Source organism: Lissotriton vulgaris, chromosome 12 (genome assembly GCF_964263255.1).
Source record: "Lissotriton vulgaris chromosome 12, aLisVul1.2, whole genome shotgun sequence".
Classification (NCBI taxonomy): domain Eukaryota; kingdom Metazoa; phylum Chordata; class Amphibia; order Caudata; family Salamandridae; genus Lissotriton; species Lissotriton vulgaris.
Window position 1 is genome coordinate 267,367,685 of NC_141700.1, and position 20,119 is coordinate 267,387,803.

A 20,119-nucleotide genomic window follows, 5' to 3' on the forward strand; every position below is an offset into this window, starting at 1 on the left:
AAGCATGAGAATACAGATAGTTTCTTGACTGCGACAATTCCAAATGGCAGGCCACCTGATGTGTCAACACTACTGGACCAGCCTATAATATCATGGTCCTCCTTGGCATTCCTCTCAAATCTTGGCAAATTAGCATTTTCCCATCACATCAATCCTAAAAAACACTTTGCATGATGACAACCTCCTCATTTCCTCTATCATTAAATGTTATCTCCTGAGGATCTAACACCTTTAGTCAACATTATCAATGTTTCCCTTTTTGGCCTTGTTTCCATAAAAATGGGAGCAAAACATTCCTGAACAACATAAGCTACCGAGCTACCAACCCAAAGCTATGCTTCCCTTCCTATGAAAATTGCAAAGCAGTTACTTAACCAACCACAAAACAACCTGACACCCATGCCAAGTTTCAATACTTCCACAATGGGCTTCACCCATGTAGCAATCATGCGCTCTATTATTAAGGCAGCGGACAGTATTGCAAGAAGTAATACCTTCTGGTGCTCCTTAACATGATAGTAGCCTTAGACCCTGTCGACCGCGGGGTACTCTTAGAGACACTAGCTGTAAGGTTAAAGTACTTACTTCTGAATGTAACGATAAGCACTGTGCTTTTTGTGTCTGCTGTTTGATTGCTGATTTCTGGGCTCTTTCCCCTCACAATGCCTCCTAGGGGAGCATGTGACTGCTTGCCTTCACTGCCCATGGAGCCATGTGTGGAACGGGTGGCACTTGGTCCAGTCTGCACAGCCAGAGTAGGATGGCACTACTATGACACTAGTGACAAACAACCCTCAACCATCCTGGCTGTGGCCCAGTAGACCTGGATGCCGTGTTGACCCTGAGAAGGGTCTAACAGGTCATAACATGAGCCAATGACCTCCAATCTCAGATACTGTCAGTGTATCATTCAAATATGTACATTTAGATTATTCCTTAAACATACTCGTACAAATGAGTTCTCCTCACTAGCAATGGCACTCTACTATGTCAAGTGCAGGAATGTCTCAAAAAAAGGAACCTTGAGAGGAATAACACCATTTTATTCCTTATCTGATTTTTTCTGCTATACTTTTACACCCACTCTGCCCTGTCTTTCAAAAATAGTGACAAGTAAATAGCATACACAAACATTTCCTAACTTCAAGCCATTCTTCCATTCAGCCTCTAATCCTGTCAAATATAAATTGCAAACTGCCTGACGAGTACATCCCGAAACCACACAAGACTGCTTAATGAATATAATCAGAAATGGAGAGCTTTTTGAGCATATGCTTCCGCTTTGAGCATGACTGTGCTTTAAACCCTTCTGTGAGAAGGAAAGGCTTACACTCATCAAAAACTGATCACCTATCCACAAAACTCATCATTTGGACACCTTATAAAACTGCAGCTTCTCTGTGGTTGGGCTGAAAATCCTTACATGTCTGAAAGAACACACACAGAAACAGCACTGGTCTGACTAAGCCCAAAGGCTCTGGAAAACCACCCCACTACGTCAAAGTTGTTTCATCCCTCCTGCACTGAAGAAAAGACACCAACACTCAACTCGTCACCACTGTCCTTTCACTCAAGGCCAAACTTTTTTCACTTAAATGTGTTCCACCCCTTTATGATCTTTGTGAACATAATTTGGCGGGGCAATTTGCAAAATTTATCCTGGTCAAATCATTTCCCTTTTCCTCTCGATAATGCATCACCCTCTAAAGATACATTAATATGCTACTCATGTATCAGCAACTCCCAAGGGAGTATATGTACCTATGTTGCTATAAACAACACTCTTTACCCTTCTATGGAAGGCCATTGATATATCACTACCCATATTTAAAACATTTATGAGCCTTTAGTCAATGTAGTACCTAATGCTTTGTGTAACAAACAATTACAGTTAGTAAAGAGAATTAAGATTAGCCAGCAGTTCACTAACAGTTATGAAAAGCACAAACCTTGACCCAGGGGTGGATGAGGCACTCTACTGCAGTCATTCTGTCACTAAAAAATAAAGAATTGGAAAAGTGAGCATTCACAAAGGATATATCACATTTTAAACAGTAAGACAAATGCAGATCTAGGGAGAATGGAATCAACTCGTCCCATTCTATGTGGAAGCCTTGCAAGCTGTTATTATGTAACATGTTAAAGGGATAAAGCTAAAGAGTCCAATTTATACAATAGGTTTATGCGTATGACTGACCACCAATTTTACCCTTAATGTAATCAGATCTTGCCCGGTAGGGCCTTCCAGGCCAGTCAGAATCGTGTGTGGGCCCCATTGCCAAATCCTTTTGTTGGGCTCTGGTCCATATAACCTGGTTTCAATCCCAGCTTAACAAAACCGAGTGACCCTGGAGGCAAGCAGGGCAGGAATATGTAGAGCGGTTTGCACAATCATTTCAGCAGCAGAGGTTAAGTTGGTGGACAATCATTTATAGTACAAAAGTAGCCTCAAGAATTCAAACTCCAGTGATTGGAGAGCACTATGGAGCGATTAGACATGGAAGACATGCTCCAAAATAACCCCACAGCTGTACCAATTCCAGCACTACTACCTCTCGGGATAATTGGGTTGAGAAATAAAAGTCATGTGTAAGTTTGTATCTGTGCACTTCAGTGCGCGTCTTCTTCTGAGCAGCGTCTGTGCATTGCACGTGTGTCTCTTCAGGACGAGCGAGTGACATGACATCTTCCCTAGTCAGCCTTGTGTCGTTAGTCCTTCACCTGATTTCGGCTTACTGGTTCTTGTTGGGTCTCCTCAGAGATTTTCTTCAGTTGTATGAATTTCATAGTGAAAACAACTGAGGTAAGACATTTATTCATGTTTGATTCCTTCCTTTAATGTTGTAGAGCTTTTACTTGCTTCTCCTAGATTAGGAACGTTGTCATATTACTATGAAATTTGAGTGCTGGATGCGCCTTCGGTCATTGGGTGTAGACCGAACAATACACACAGTTCAGAATGACTGTCCGTGATAATCGTGTTCCAATATAATATTACAGTACTAGGTTCTATATATAAACAAGCATTAAAAATGCAATAGGTCTCGCCTTTGATTAAGTTAAAGCTATTAGCTTTGCTATAATATACCATTAGGAAAGGAAATAGCTTTAACTTAATCAAAGGCGAGACCTATTGTATTTTCAATGCTTGTTTGTCTCTGCTTCCTCGTTGTCACTGTTTTTCCAACCTTTCCTTCCTCATTTTCTGTGTTTCTCTCTTTTGCTCTCGATCAAACTTTGTGGAAGAAAATAAATTTGAGTCCTCAAAAACGAGTGCTGGTGGATCCCGCCGGCAACTACCAGCTCAAATTAAACACCCATATGTATGTTGAAATTAAGCACGAACATGAAACTCTTGCATTGATAAATAATAAACTCTATTTAGCCCCAAAAGCAAAATATGCAACAACCGAGGGGTTCTGAGCAAAAGCTGTTCGGAACCACTGTGAAATAATGGCATAATGGAGCTCTGAAGTGGACGTGGCATGGGGCACGAGCGCATGAAAGGAAAGATTAGGGAGACGGGGTGGAAGGAAGGGTGGGTGGACCGGAAGAAGGATGGAAGGGAGAGTGGAGAGCAACATGGAGATGGGTGGGAGATGTGGAAGGAAGAATGTGGAAATGGATGCAAAGCTGGAAGGATGAATTGTTAGAAAGCAAGATAGAAGAATGAATGGCAATGGAAGGAAGGAAGAACAGAGAGAAGGGTGGATCGATTGAAGGAGAAAAGCATGGATGGAATAATGGAGAGAAATAAAGATAGATGAAAGAAGAGGTCAGACGGACAAAAGGATGGTCAGTGAAAGACAGATGAGAGCTGTATGAATGGATGGGTGGGTGGATTACCAGAATAAAGAAAGGAAGGATGGAGGAAGCATGGTTGAATTAATTAAGAATGAATCCGTAATATAATAAAGTGCAAAGTCTGTTGCGGAGAAGGCAAACGCTGTGACAGGTATTGAGAGAAGAAACATGTGACCAACATTTGGGAACCCAATGTCATTGCTAGATGACCTCTAGCAACGGAGAAAAAGAAGGTCGAATGTCATCCAAAGCCATTAGTGTTGAAGCTGTAGATACCCTTTCCTTACTAGATGTAAAAGAATTGGACCTGGGTGGAGGACAAAGTGAGGTAAGGGGATTTGGGGTGAGAGTCTAAGGAAGCTAATGAAGTGGTCGAGAGGTGTGATGGGGCAGTAGAGATGGGGAAAATGTAGCAAATGTGAGGCCTTTGGATGAGAGTCAGGTGCTAGTGTATGTGGATTGGAGGGGGTTGTTTTGCGAGAGCTTGTATGGTCTGAAGGTAGCCTTCCACAGGTAAGAGCCTACATGACAGAGCCAAATTGGAGGTAGTAATTGAGTGGTCAACAGGATTGCAAATAGTTGGTAAAGTGAGTGATAAAGAAAAGGAAAGTAAGGAAAGGTGAGAGAAAATACAACTGAAAGAGGCTGGAAGATGATGAGCAAGTTAGACTGGTGGCAGTGATCAGAGGACATGTAGGAAGAACTTACAATACAGAAGGATTATTGGAACTTAAGAGACTGGAAGAGTGCGAGTGTTTGGTTGCAGGAATAGGCAAGGGGAGACAGAAGTACCCAGGTAAGTGTAAGCTGGCAGAAGAAAGAGAATAAGTTAGCGAGAAGCTTTGAGTTAATGAGAAAATGAAGTCGCTAAAATGAAGGAGTTGGGTTTGAAGGAAAATGGAGAGCAGCCATGGAAACTTCTTCAGAAATGACAAGCAAATGGGGATATTCAGTTAGAAGAAATGGAGCACAAACTAGGCTACGCGAAGGGTAGGCATCATATGAGTTTTAAACAGGTGAGATATAGAAGTTGTTAAAAAGTCATGTCCTCGCTATGTGGTATGAGGCATTCAAACGGATATTGGAATTTATAACACGCAAGATGAGTTTGTGCCCACAGACCAACACTTTTTCATTCCAACTGAAACAGTAGAGACGCAAATGTGCTCACAGGCTAGTCCATCTGCAGATGTAGGTGCATTTGATTAAATGTCTTCGCCATTTCAAATACTGGCAGTTACCATGTTGTTGAGTTCAGAAACAAAAATGTGATGTCTGCTCACGTGGAAAATACACACATCAGACATGGAGTCAGCCTGAATGACAATTTAGTACCTTCCTCCTCCACACACCGCATAATGGCAGATATTAGAAGAACTAAATAAGCCTCTACATTTATTGCAGTTATCTGCATTTCTGCTACGGCCAGGGGGCTTCACGCAGCACACCCAAAAACAAAATGCACAGTAATTCTTTGAAAATGTAAAGAAACCTAGACCCAAAAAGATGACGCCAGGAGAAAACCTTTTGGACGCGGAGGCGGTCTGTTGACTGTAACTGGGCGCACTGAGCTGACTGGGGCCATTGTAAGCAGCAACGGAGAAAGTTTGTTTGCACTGGACACTTTCGGAGACAAAGCGATCTCTTCTGCACTAACAGCAACTCAAACCTTACCACTGATGGCCCTGAGGTTTAGGGAAGGCCTCTGTTGCAACATTACTGCCACTGAGCCAGTCAAGCCACGTTTACAGTAACTTGTTCCTTACCATTTATATAGCGCCCAGTGGTCCTCTGGTGTGGTATCGCGGTCCTTTATGTATCTCCAGTGGGAAAGCAGGCCCCAACATACAAGGGATTCTCGGAAAACGTTAAACTCCATCTTATCAAAATCCAGTCATGTACTGGCACTTTATTTAAGTAGCACACTGAAATACACAATTTTTCGGTTTGCCCCAAGGTTCTCTGCCTCTTGTATCCCGACGCTACCCCCTTAACTCACTTCAAACTACCTCTCCCCGCCTCATAACCGTCAGCCCACCAACCTATGTCCACTCTGGGGACCTGGATCGTAGGAGCCCAGAGGCGCCCACCCTTCGGGCGGTCGCGCTGAAGGGCCTAGGCTGCGGCCCAAGCTGCTGTGTCAGCAGCGACCTGCGGGTGGCACATGGCGGCGGAGAGGGCGAGCGCTGGGGCGGGGATCCTCACCTCTACGAAGAGTAGCATCCTCTCCCCCCGGGGTGTCAGCCGGGGAGAGGGGCAGGGAGGATCAACAGGTCGCGGCGGCGCTCGACACTCTGCGCTCACGAACGGCTTGTCACATCCCGGGCACCACGCTACACCGCAGCGCTTCCGGGTCGACACCGCCTACTGAGTGGACATTTTCGGGATCAAGCCAACCTGTGTGAATATGAAAGAAAGACTAGAAGGCAGAAGGATGGAAACACTTGAGACCGAAAGAGAGGACGGGTCGATAAGCGAACTCCTAGCTGTGTATCTATAAAAATACATTTGTAGAGCATTCAGCTAATATAAGATAGTAAAGAAAATGTTCATTTCTTCATGCAGTTCGACGACACTGATATGCTTTACTTTCTTTACTGCATAGGAGCACTAGCCAAGGAGAACATCCAGTATAAACAAGCGCTCGCAATGGCGTGATGTACACTTTTCTGCCGTCCCAATTGGCCTGACTTACATGTGTGGTAAAAGGTTTATTATCTTCTTTATGGGGCTGTTGGACTTGGCCTTTTTCCCCCAAAATTTTTCGCTTTTGACCCCCTTATCTGGATTGTCTCCCCCATGGGATTAAACCTGTATAGGCCATGAGTGGTGTGAGACACCTTGTGAAAATGTAATTACCTGACATAATGTGAGCACTTGTAAAATCCCCCATTTTAAAACTGCACCCCCATTTTGGAAATGTACCTGACTGAAATGTATTGTTTATAAAATGGATGCCATGGCCATGGGTTTTGCCACTGGACTGACATAGGTCAGCGGTCTAGATAATATTACCCAGCTACCCCTAGTTTTGGAGGGAAAGCCTGGCACCCAGGGTACTCACCCCCTCCCCTAGAACCAGTTTAGGCTAGATGTGCCAACATTCTAGAAGGTCCTGGCACTGCCTGGGAGGAGGGTATAAATAGGGGAAAGTGTCACCAGAAGTCAGTCAGCGCTGGGACAAGGAAGGGAGGGGGACCTGCTGTGAGGTGCGACCGCCACATGGGCCTGTGAGCTGGGCCCTGCACCCCTATAAACCCCCCCCACTGCTGTCCCCATGGGCCCCTGACAAGGGAGGACTCTTCATAGGTCCCTGACGCCGTGGGACCTTGAACTACGCCAGCGCTGAGGGAAAAAGGTGCCCAAAAGAGGAGGAATGCTGTGGGCTTGAACCCCCCAGGAGGTGAGGAGTGTGCCCCTGGGGCTGGCTGTGGAGCTGCCTGGGGAGGATTGTGCCCCCAAGGGACTGTGCCCTGAGATTGGTGTGGCCCCCGAAGTGCTGTTGGCTCTGAGGACTGTGTGGGCTGAGGGAGGAGCTGTCCTCTGAGAAAAGCGCCCTGTCTCTGTGGAAAATAGCGACAGAAAAATAATTAATTAAAAGGGAGCCTACCCCTTATTGCCGCCGATTTCACCGCCGCAGCCCGAGGAGTGTTGGCCCTGTCGTGCGCCGGTCGTAAATTGGTGAAAATCACCACCGCGGCCCGGCGCCGCCTTTAATGGACCCCCATCGTTGTGAATACCGTTGCGGCGGCCCCCGGTGTGAGGAGAGGGCCGCCGAAGTGAAGAAAGGGCCGCGCTAGGCCCTGAGGCCGGCAGATCCCCTATCACGTGACGGGGGCCCGGCCGCGTCATCGGCCCGCCCCCGCCGCGCACTGATTGGCCTGCGCGGCCGTGACCTTTGAAGGCCGCGCAGGGATTGGCTGTTGTCCGGTAAGGCCAGGAAGAAGGGGAGTACAAGCCCCGGGTCCCCGTGAGGGAGGGAGGACCCAGGCGAAGCACCGTTGCGGGGCCCCCGTGTCAAGGAGGGAGCTCCGAGAGAAGCGACCGGAGCGGGAGGCCACCCCGCCTGTCTGTGCCCCACGCGAGGGGCCGGGAAGGTAGGCGGGGCCGGGGTACACTGCCGGTACCAGCCCGCCCCCCGATCTGGAAGGGACCAGAAAAGGAAGCCCCGTTAGGGCCGCACAGAGGTGCAGTGACCCCCCCTGGGCCCCGGAGAGGAGATGCCCGAGTGATGCCACAGGGAGGGAGGGGCCTCGAGGCGCATTGCCGGTGCCTGCCCCCCCCCCCCCCGAGAAAGGAGCCCTGCGTCTTGGTGAGCAGAGCCCTGGATCCCTGAGTGGGGAGTGGAGCCTCGAGTAGGCCCGAAGCCCGGCTGTCATTGTGAGAGAGAGGAGGGGGCATCGAGGCACATTGCCGGTGCCTGCCCCTCCCCGGAAAAGAGCCCTGCAGGGGAAGAGGACCCCCGGAGTAGCCCGGTGAGTGGGGCTTTAGTTAAACTGTGTGGGGAGTGGAGAGGGCAACGGGGCACAGGGTCGGTGCTCGCCCCCCCCCCGGGAGACATTGTAATTGAGCTTGTGGGCCCTAGTTATACAACAGAACCCCCCTGAGAAGTAACAGCGGGATTGCCAGGCCTCTGAACTGGGCCACGACATTAGTTAATCCCTGCCTGGGGTGTCCAGGTGAATGCCAGCTAGTGTAGGCCCTGGGATTTGTGTAGTGGGGCAAGGCAGTGCTTTCGCTGAATTTCGCGCCCAGTGTGTCAGGGTGCTTATGGCCTAAGGGCACGCCCCCATATAGGTTGGCTCCAGTGGGCCGGGAGGGAACAGATGCCTAAGGGAGCCTTCATTAGATGATGCACCAGTGTGGAGGGTTAGGCTCATGCTCATGGGTTAATGCCTAATATCGCTCTATAATGTGTAAGCTTAATGTTCATGCAGAGGATTGGCTGTTGTGTACACCCTGCTGTTTATGTTTATAGTGATGCCAACGTTCTGCCTGATGCTTGGGGAAGGTCCCATGCAAGTGGTTATTTTCCCTTGCCAAAGAGGAAACTTTGTTGTGCCTTTTATTACAGGTGTGCCCCTATGCTGGCCTGACGAGTTATTCCAGGCCCCTGGCTGCGCCCCAAGTTTGTGAGCTGTAGTACTGATTTCTTACAGGTGCTCCTGTCTAATATGTACTATGATGCCCTGATGTTTTCTTTTACAGGGGTGGGGTTGGCGTGATTGTGCATGATATATATATCTATGCTAATGTGGTATTTTGCAATTACAGCCTTCCCTGTAGGATGAGAGTCTGAGTTGGCCCCGCCAGATTGGGCTCCAGATCTAATGACAATTTTAACCCATCCTTTTTATTACAGCATGGACTTTGGACTCAACCCTTTTTATCCCATGTAAATAATCTCCCCACTGAAATACTTGGCTTGGGTGCCAGTTGGCGCCATGTTATGATTACCTGTGTATTTTTCCTTTTTACCTTACAGGTTGGAAATATCACTAAACTTCTTCTTTTCCAACCAAAGGTGGAGTTGTGTCTCTTTTGTAAGTGTGCCTGGTGTGTTGTCTGTGGGTACTGCGTGAATGCTTCACATGTCCTCGAAGTTTGGCCTGCCCGCTTGATGCCATGCTACCCCCTTTGAGATTTGGGTAACCCCCATTTCCAACAGGGGCCATCTGTTTCGGCCCATAAAGAAGATAAGAAACCTTTTACCAAACACATAAGTCAAGCGAGCCAGTCCGAATGGGACGGCTCTGAAAGAGAAAAGTGTACGTCACTGGAAGCTCTTTTCTAACGGCTGGCCACCGTTTAGCATGAATGGTGACGCCAGCCAATGGAAAAGAGAGGCGGGGCTGAACCTCGCTACTGAAACGTTCTCAGAAACGTAAAATCTCACCAGCGAGACTGCGCATGTGCGCAGCCTACGTTAGCCAAGACCTAAAAAGAAGTGGGTCAATGCTCCTTTGGTTTAGGGCATGTTCTAAGAAAAATATTGACCAGTACAAGTAATCTTTCATGATTATAGTATGTATAGCTACTTAACACGAATGTCTGTATTACTGTACATTAGTTCTGCCAAACATTCCAGTCTACAGTTAGACACACATAATTCTACATGAGTGTAGGGACTGAGAGTCCTAAAATGAAGAAAACCAAAGATTTCCCTTATCTTATCCAAGTCCCCTTTGCCCTTGATTCTCTTTTCTAGGTTCCACAGAATACTGGAGCCGAATGAGAGTTGGAAATTAGGAGTTACTCTGCTATCCAATTATTTTTCTTCACTGTGCCTCCATTTTCATAATCATCATGATTGGGAGCACCTTGAAATAATTCAATTTAAGATGCCCACTGAGCAAAAATCTCTCATATATGGCTTAATAGACTACGGTGTTGTTCCATCAATAGCCGGCTACTCCAAACAGTAGCTGGTGGGTAGCCCTTCAGTTACTCATAAGTAGCTCTCCTGTACGCAGCCAGGACAAACAAATTAGAAGCGTTTGATTGGCTGAATTAATATATTTATACCAAAATTGAAAAGTGTGCATTACAGACAAAAATGTGTGTATTTTCAGAACTCAATAGCTGATGTTTTGGAAAGCTTTTTAAAAATAAATCTTTTTATTGGCATTTTTAAACAATGCTTATTGGTACAGCGTTATACAAGGTTTATTAATGAGGAATTCTCAGTTCTTACAGCTTTTGTTCAAACATTCATCCACATCCTTAGCGGGGAGTACCATCTTGCATCTTATACGGCGATTATTTCAATGGCTACTGTCCGCGGGTTTCCTCCTATTTTTGTACTAGCAGCAGTAGATTGAGGTTTGTGCCCGTACTTCAGGTAATCAAGAAGGAGGCCCCTGGTTGCCAGCTAATTAATAACACAACTTGGTCAATATTTAAAATGAAATAATACCATTAAACTGAAAAGGAACAAAAATCCAGAGGGCAAGTGGTTGGTGTGACTGTGTATTCGTATGTTAATAGTTCAGATTGTACTCCGTATGGTGTCATCGTCACATGTCGTCACATGTCTTGTTCCTGAGGGATAGTCAAGGCATATGCGCCTCAGCTGGGGGCCCGCAGGTGGGGTGGTGGCTCATCCCAGCTAGGGGGGCGCATATTATAGTTTGAGGTGTGGGTGGTATCTTATATGTATGTGTGGTGTGGAATGCCCAACTGACCCATTGTTGGTCTAGATCCCACATGTGGTTTAATAATTCAAGTATCTAGGTCAAGGTGTTTAGGTTAGGGCCTCTCTTTTTTTTATCTACTGAGGATAGCGGCCCGCTCTCTTTCTGGCTCATCATTGCTGTCGGTGGATTCTTCTTCCCTGTCTATTTCTGGGTGGATCTACGTTACAAGGATTTCCATCTGCAGATCTGCTATAGGTCTAGTCCGTACTCCCCTGGCCAGTGCACTTTCTTCAGCTTTCGCCCACTTTGTGACGCCTTCCCTCCAGTGTTGCAATCTCGGGCCCCGGCTGCCTTCCATGGCATGGCTATTCGTCTCTTTTCTATTGATAGCGCTAGGTCTATAAACCGTGTGCCTACTTTTCGCGGGAGTGGTCGTGGAAATACCCCAGAATACACGTTTGTAGGGTAGAGGCAAGGGGTCATCCAAGAGCTTCCCTCAAAGCTTCAACTACACTTTCCCAGTAGGGTTGGGCAATACCTTACTGTTAGACTTGGCATCTTTTGGCGCGTTTCTCCTATCTTTTTGCTTTCTGGCCTCCCGGTTACGACTCTGTTTTTGCTGGTTTAGTGTCTCTGTGCATTTTCTCACTGCGGTTCAGCGCTAAAGTGCAAGTGCATGTTATGGATTGGTGTTTCCATGATTGGCATATTTAATTTACTAAGCAAGTCCCTAGTTCAGTGCACTGAGAGTGCCAGGGCCTGTAAATCGAATACTACTAGTGGTTTGCAGCACTGATTGTACCACCCACAGAAGTAGCCCTGTAAACGTAACTCAGACCCGTCTCTGCACAGTTTGTCACTGCCATGTTGACTTGACAAGTGCACCCACTTGCAAGGCCCTAATCTTCCCTTTTCTTACATAGAAGTCACCCCTAAGGTAGGCCCATGGTACCTATATGGGCAGTGTGCTGGGTATGTTAAAAGTAAGACAGGTCCTTGTGTGTGGCATGTCATGGTAGTGAATTACAGTGCATTTTCACTATGGAAGGCTATCTGTCCCATAGGACAGAATCGGAGTATTGCTTATAACATCTTATATGAATAACTTCTCATTGGGACAAGATGAAGAAATGGAGTTTAGTATGCCTGGACTCAGAAGGTAAAAATGCATATTTTGGTAAAGATGATTTTTATTCCACTTTTAGGTATTTTCTTGCTTAGCCATCCTGTGCACCTCTGCTGGGTTTGTGGATTGACTGTCTGGCTTTGGAGTGCCAGGGGATGGCGATGTGCATTCTCTTCAGACAGCCACTGGGTGGGTTGAGTTGTGTCCTGCCTTTCCTGGATGAGTCAGGGCAGAGCTGAATAGACCTGGGCTGCATTTAGAGTAGTGGGAGGAGATTTCCTTTCACCTAAATGGGCCTGGTCTGCAGTAGACAATGCTGTCTCTCCGCCTCCTGCTGGGAAGCTGGGCCAGAGAGGATCAAACTGGTTTGGACTAAGCAAAGACACACTCTACCTGAGAGAACAATGACATTTTGTGTATAAGTATTGGGGCCGACCCCAGAACCTTAGAACTCTTTTGGAACCAAAAAGACTGTCAAAAAGAAGAGCTGGGGAAGCTGTGAGGAAGGAGTACCACTTTTTAGTGTGCTTTGCTGTGTTGGCCTAAAATGGCTGCCTCTGTCTTGGGCAGTGAAAGGACTGGACTGAACATTCTGCAACTTCTTTTTGTCAGTTTCTCAAGGGGCTTGAGTTAGAGCTTGCACCCTGTTCAAGATGTCCCAGGAACAGCAAAGACTTCAAGTTCATCTGTCACCAGCACTGGGGACTGTGTGTGTTGTGCTGCAACAGATGAAAAAGCAACCCAACGCAGTCAATGACGCCACTGCTAACTCCGTGACCTGAAGGCACCGCAGAGGGCACTGCCACACTTTGCACTACAACCCTAGTCTCACCGATGATGTCACTTGACACTACCACCGAGCCGCTGCTTGCACCGCGACCAGTGTGCACCGCACTCTGCACTGCCTTTCTTCATGTAGCCGCCCTGGTATCACCGATGACGACGCTTCACACCGACATCAACGCAACTGCTTGCACCCTGGTTCGAGGGCACCGCTCATAAGTTACACGACGCACTGTCCTCATCCCACACCACAGCTTGGCCCATCAACGCCGGCACCATCAACTCCAGTTCGTCAGCTGATGACAGCACTTCAGCACAGATGACGCCGCTGCTTGCACCGTGGCCTGCCAGCACCACGATGAGCACTGCATCACTTTGCACCGCAGCCCTGGTCTCACTGATGCCGCTGGACGACCGTCACCGACCTGCTGCCTGCACCACAACCAGAAGGCACCGCATGCACCACCGCTGCACTTCACACCGCAGCCCCAATGCCTGCCGACGCCGGTGCTCCTGACTTCAACCACTCGGAGTTCGATCCACAAGGCATGTGACTTCAAGGGCCCGACGACTCCTGCACCGACCTTTGGAACCAATGCCTGCGGATGTCGGCTCTTCGGGGCTCATCGAGAGGTCGTTGATGCCCTGCATCTCTAAAAGGTACTGTCTTGTGGGTCTTCCCAACACCGTAGCTGGCCTGCGACGCCGTGGTCAGCCAGAACTTGATAGCCCCAGATGGAGCTATTGACTTCAGGGAACTGCATTTTAAGTATATTTTGATTATTGAAGATTTCTGACAACTGTATAGTGGATATTTATCGTTAGGTCTCCGGCGTTAACCGCCCGAAGTGCGGTCTCGCCAGAGACCTATTGTGACCGACTCTGCTTCCCAGTAGAGGGGACAGGAGCTGGCCACGCGCAGGGAATTGAGCGGGCCACGCGAACGCGCTCGCTGTGGCCAGATCCTGTCTCCTCTCCTGGAAAGCTCCAAGACCCACGCATGCGCACACACACGAGCACCCATGCACGCACGAACATACATACAGAGACACACCCCCCCCACGCATACACACACGCGGCACACACACACAAGTGCACCAACCCCCCCCCCCGTCGCACACACACACAAGTGCACCTAGACCCCCCCCCAGCCTTTTTCAACTTACCGCTCACAGGAGCCACGGGCCGTGAGACGCTTTCACTCCGCCTGCCTCCTCTTCCGGTCCGGACGCGGCCCCGCCCCCGTCACAGGCGACCCTACCTGGCTTCCGGTGAGGCTGCACATCGTTCGCGGCGCTTCAACGCTCGTTATCTGTTGTTGCATTTCTTGGAAAACGAATGACAGACGCTGTGTTCACTTCCACTGGGTACAAAGAATGACCAACTCTTAAGAGTGGCTGCCCCCGGAGAAGCGCTGACCTCTCAAACCACAGCGGCCTGTGTTTACCAAGGGCTGATGAACCGAGGTGACTGCAAGAAAACTACCGCAGCATTGAAGAGACGGACGTTGTCTTTCAAGTAAATACTTTATCAAAAGGAGTGCACAGAGGAAAGTATTTTTTAAATAGTAATTTATCCTCTTAGCATGTTGGGTCACCTGCGTTATAATACTCCAGAAAGCGCTTATGCTGCGCAAAGATTTGCCTGTGCTGGGAGTCTCAGGATGACCCATGCTGCAGGGACACTGGAATTATGCGGCAGAGGAGGGAACCAATTATGCGGCAGGGTTGAGGAAATTAAGCAGCACCGAAAGACAAATTATGCTGAAAAATACGGTAGATTTTGCGATAGTATTTTTCAATCATTTTGACATTTTTACACTTGTTTTATTGCACCTCATTAGTACTGGTCTAACACTCAAATATAGCAATAGCAACAGCAATGGGACCAGTCAGCCTTAGCAAAGGGTATTCCGCTGCGCAGTAACATGTTGCTGTGTATTTAGAAACTTTTGAACTGTTTGAGCTAGAAACAATCTTTTTTGTTAAAATATACGCTCCGACAGTCTCTAAAGGGCCTGTGCTGCAGTGTGTTATGCTTTGACAGTCTCCGATGGGCCTATGCTGCAGTGTGTTATGCTTTGACAGTCTCCGATGGGCCTATTCTGCAGTGTGTTATGCTTTGACAGTCTCCGATGGGCCTATGCTGCAGTGTGTTATGCTTTGACAGTCTCCGATGGGCCTATTCTGCAGTGTATTATGCTTTGACAGTCTCTGAAGAGCCTATGCTGCAGTGTGTTATGCTTTGACAGTCTCCGATGGGCCTATGCTGCAGTGTGTTATGCTTTAACAGTCTCCGATGGGCCTATGCTGCAGTGTTATGCTTTGACAGTCTCTGAAGAACCTATGCTGCCGTCGACAGCGGTTCTGTGCGGCCGCTCACTCATTCATGGTCTCGGGCACCCCCAGACTCCTCCGGCGCCCTGTCTCCTCCTTCGCCTTCAGTCTTCCGTGTTTGCACCCCCTCCCCCTGCGAGCCTGACAGCCACAATGTTTGCTTTCACATGCGTGCACTCCACACCCAAATGTACACAATGCCGGCACCTCCCGGGCACTCCGCGTGCGCCTCTGCAGAGCTCCTTGGTGACTGCGTCTAGGAGGGGCTGAGACCCGAAGGCAGATATCTGGCTGCCTAGTGTTACATCACAGTATTACTCTGAATTTAATGAAGCTTCTCCATGCAGATGCTATCGTGCGCCGCAGCTCCGCCACCCATGGTGCGCCGCATTTACAATGCGGCGCACCATGGGGCAAAAACGGCACAGATGCGTCACGCATCTGTGCCGTAAAAGTGGCGCATTGCTGGAATTGTTTCGCAAGCGCGGCGCAGCTCCAGCAAGGCTCGGGGTGCCCTATCTGACCAATGCTGCATCAAGCCTTACGCCTGCTTCAAGCAGGCGCAGGGTTTTGACGCAGCATTGGCCTATAAGTGACTGAGTGAAATCTTATAGATTTCACTCAGCCACTTTTGCGAGGCGCACCTGCCCCGAAACGCCCACCCTGCGCCGGAACGCCCACATGTGGCGCAGGGCTTTACAACGTGACGCATCTGCCTAGATGCGTCACCTTGTAAATGGGTCGCAGGGATGCGCCACGTTTACGCCGCCGTTGCGTGACGCAAACATGGCGCAAGTCCAACATAAATCTGCCCCGTAGTGCTTCGCACTCTCCTTCTGCCGCCCCTAAGCGCTGTAAATAACATTCATGTCCTCTGTCCAGGATGTGTTAATGGTACCTGGGCATCTCGCGGGTCAGAGGCCCCCTCAATAACACGCTTGGCCTAGGGTTGCGTCTCTTTTCAGTGGCCATGCGGCAGCAGAGATGTCTTGGAGCAATCCTTCGAGGCCCTACACAGAGGCATTCTGGGACTTTCCCCTGTAAAGCTGGTGTCAAGTGCAAAGGGCTGTATGTGGCTTTCTTTGCACAATGAGGCGCTTTAATCACTAGGCACTATTTACTCATTGGTTTTTGTCATTATCATTTCGGTTGCAAGGTTCTGTGGTTTGTGCAATAAAAGCCACAGGGTCCAATGTACACAGTTAATTTAGGAGAGACTTACTCTTTTATGTAGGATTCATTTATTATTCTGTAAATTGCATTGAATTTGCAAAAGGTTATGGATAGGAAATGACAACCACAGACACACAACCACACACACACAACCACCCACACACAACCACACCACAACAAACACAACCACACCCACAACCATAAATACAACCACAGACACACAACCACAGACACACAACCACACACACAACCACTCACACAGCCACACACACACAACAACACACACAACAACACACACAACAACACACACAACCACACACAACCACACACACACACAACCACACACCACCACACCATCAGTGCACACTTTCACCAGACACAAACACCATCAGTCATCAGTATACGCTTTCACCGGGCACAAACACCACCAGTGCATGCTTCCACCAGGCACACACCACCAGACGTCAGTGCAGTGCACACTTTCACCAGTCATCCACACACCACCAGCCGTCAGTGCACACTTTCACTAAGCACACATACACCACCAGCCGTCAGTGCACACTTTCACCAGTCACACACACCACCAGCTGTCAGTGCACGCTTGCACCAGGCACACACACCACCAGCCAGCAGTGCACACACCACCAGCCATCAGTGCACAATTTCTACAGGCACACACACCACTAGCCATCACTGCACACATCAATTGTTAACGCATCCACAATTAACTATTGCAGTAATCGCAGTATGGCACACTTTACTTTTAAACAAATTCATCTAAAGTGCAGCATGCCACCATTTCTACAAAAATAAATACACTTTTTTTTGGCCTACAATTTATTGACTTTTGTTGCAATTAGTGTTGCAATATTTAGCAATGCCAAAAGCTCAAACTTAATTACTGGGAGACCTATTGCATTGCAAATGCTTGTTGGTCTTGTTTTGGATACATAAAATATTGGATATTTTTCTAAACTGTTACGGTGTCCTTTAATAGTGCCTACACTGTATTACTGTTGGTTATGTGCAAATGCTTTACACACTGCCTCTGAGATAATCCCGACTGCTCGTGCCAAGCTACCAAGGGGGTGAGCAGGGGTGATTTTAGAAGTGTACCTCCCTTATCCTGACTAGGAAGAAGGGTCCCTACTTGGACAAATGTGCAAACCATTGTCAACCAAAGACCTCCATTTCTAACATTACCATGTGTGTGAAATTGGCATCATGGTGGTCGCACATAGAGCATAATCAAGGTTCACCTCCATATACCACCTGGAGCCTATGTGGTGCCATGTGGATCATGTGTACATAGTTAAATTGTATATATTTTAAACTCGTGTTTCTAGAAACATTCCGTGTGGAGGCCAAAATCCTCCTCCACTCAGGGTCTGTCAATTCTCGTTCCAGTATCTTTTCCCATCTTTCACGTAGGGTCGACAATGAAGGGCGCACCATTGCAGAGAGGGCTTTATATATCAATGTTATCAGGTGTTTGGTCGACCCAATTGTGACCAATAACTGTAGGACTTCATGAGCTGCAGTTTCTTCTTCATCTTCCACCCACAAATCTTTGAATGTATGCACTAGAGCTTTATATGTAAGGAACGGTCCTGTCGGGAGGCCATATTGCTCCACCAAGTCTTCCAATGGTACCAGGGCACCCTGTTGATAGCAGTCGCCTACTTACGAAGTCCAGCGTCAATTCTCAGTCTCATCTGTCCTGTAGTAAAGTTTACAGGCGGTTCAACATGGGGTAGACCCACCAGTGGCTGAGCAGGTGCGTATAGGTTAATTTCTTTAGTTTTGGAGATGCATCTGCACCAACCCCTTAGTGCCGTGTAGAGTAATATCCCTGGATCTTGGGGGGACATCCGAGGAGCAAGCAGACAGGTCGCTATGGTCTCATTTTTACTTGTAAGCTCTATTGCATCCAAACTCCTTCTTCTCCCCCAGCCCATCTCACAATCCATTGCAGTTGCGAGGCCTGTAGTACAATTCAAAGTCTGGGATTCCCAGCCCTCCCATGTCCAGGGGTCATCTGAGTATTACCAATGATACTCTCTTGTGGCCACCATCCCATATCAAGTCCCGTACCAGTACGTCCAGTAGCTTAAACCACGTGGACAGCACCTCTACAGGGAGATTTACGACAAATATAGCAGCTGCGGGAGCATGACCATTTTAGTCAGTGGTGTTCTGGCCATCACAGGTAATTTAAGGAAGCGCCAAAAGTCTACGCAGGCCTTTAACGATTGAAGAGCCCTCCCCAGGTTGGCCTGTCTGAGGTCATTCATTTGGTGGAAGATCTGTATTCCGAGGTACTTAAAGGTGGTGTGCGACCACTTCAGATCTGAGGGGCTATTCAAAGGTTTCACCCTTCCAGGGAGAATAGGGAAGATATGAGTTTTGGATTTGTTAACACGCAGGCCGGACACTGCTTTAAACGACGCCAGGCATCACATGGATTTTTTAATGCCTCTACTCCCATCTTGTATGTATAGTAGTATGACATCCTCATACAGCGAGATAACATGTTCACGTCCCTCTACTGTTATGCCAATACCTTTGCATTCCCTCCTAAACAATTCCGCCAGAGGTTTAATGGCCAGTGCAAACATAAGTGGAGAGAGTGGATATCCCTGCCTTGTGCCACAACAGATCTCATTTTGCGGGGAGAGCGTGTTACCCATTTTGACTCGTGCTGTCGGTGCAGTGTATAGCAGCTTTACCCATTTGACCCAGTTCTGTCCCATCCCCATCCTCAGCATGATTGCAAAAAGATAATTCCATCTGACTGTGTCAAAAGCCTTTTCAAGGTCAACTGACAACTGACAACTGTTGTGCATCCTGGTTCTGGAGGGTTCCAGGGTGGTGCATGACCTGACAGAGTCGCCTAGGGTTCGAAGAAGTGTTAAGCGCAGGTATGAATTTGCTCTGGTCCTCGTGTATGAGAGATCTCAAATAGAAAAGTAGGCGCAGTGCTAGGACCTTACTGACCATTTTAAAATCTGTGTTCAACATTGACAGGGGGCGGAACTCCACGACCTATGCTCCCTTAACTTTGGGGCGCGGGATAACCACTGCAACTTTAGTGGAGTCATGAGTCTATCTAAGTCCCAGGCCTCAGCATACATTTTCGTAAGTTGGGTGGTCAGTGCTCCAGTGTAAGCTACGTAAAACTCTGCTGGGAGGCCGTCTGGACATGGCGTTTTGCCTCTGGAGAGGTATTTGATCGCTCCCCTTATCTCCTGCTCCATTATTGCTTTCTCCAGGTCTTCTCTTATATTGTCTGTCAGGGACTCTAGTGCAGACTGGACAAAAAAGCTTGATGTGTGTTGTAGGGAAGTGGCATGGGTGTTGCTTACAATCGTTAATAGTACCTGTAAAATTCTTTATTTATGGCCGATGTGGAGTATTATGACCCCCCATTCTGTCGTTTCACATGGGTGATCAGGGATCCACGAGTGTCAGGCTTAATGAGTCAGGCTAACAACCTTACTCTCTTCTTTGTGCGTTTTCGCTATGTACTGTTTATAATCATGGCTACGTAACCCCTCAAGTGCTGCCTTATATGACTCTCTCGTACCACGGATGTCCTCTATTGCGCTCTCTTGTGTGACCTGCGTTCTATCTAGTGCTTGTACTTTATCTTCAAGAGTATGCAGCTCTTTGTTCAGTTCTCTCCGTGCACCCACTGTCCCTTTGATACAGTTACCCAGTATTACGACTTTAAGAGCATCCTATTTTATCAGCCTTGTGGA

General features: G+C 47.9%; 1 protein-coding gene across 4 annotated transcripts in view; it reads right to left on the bottom strand.

The window, feature by feature from the left end:
• The window catches only part of LOC147673925 (death-associated protein kinase 2-like), a 682,889-nt gene that overhangs the window by 34,454 nt on the left and 628,316 nt on the right, over positions 1 to 20,119 (bottom strand). For all 4 annotated transcript variants that reach the window (XM_086945018.1, XM_086945016.1, XM_086945017.1 and 1 more), the window contains one exon: positions 1,950 to 1,995. In XM_086945018.1, the coding sequence (XP_086801144.1) occupies positions 1,950 to 1,995 (46 nt within the window). The remainder of the gene's footprint in view (positions 1 to 1,949; positions 1,996 to 20,119) is intronic.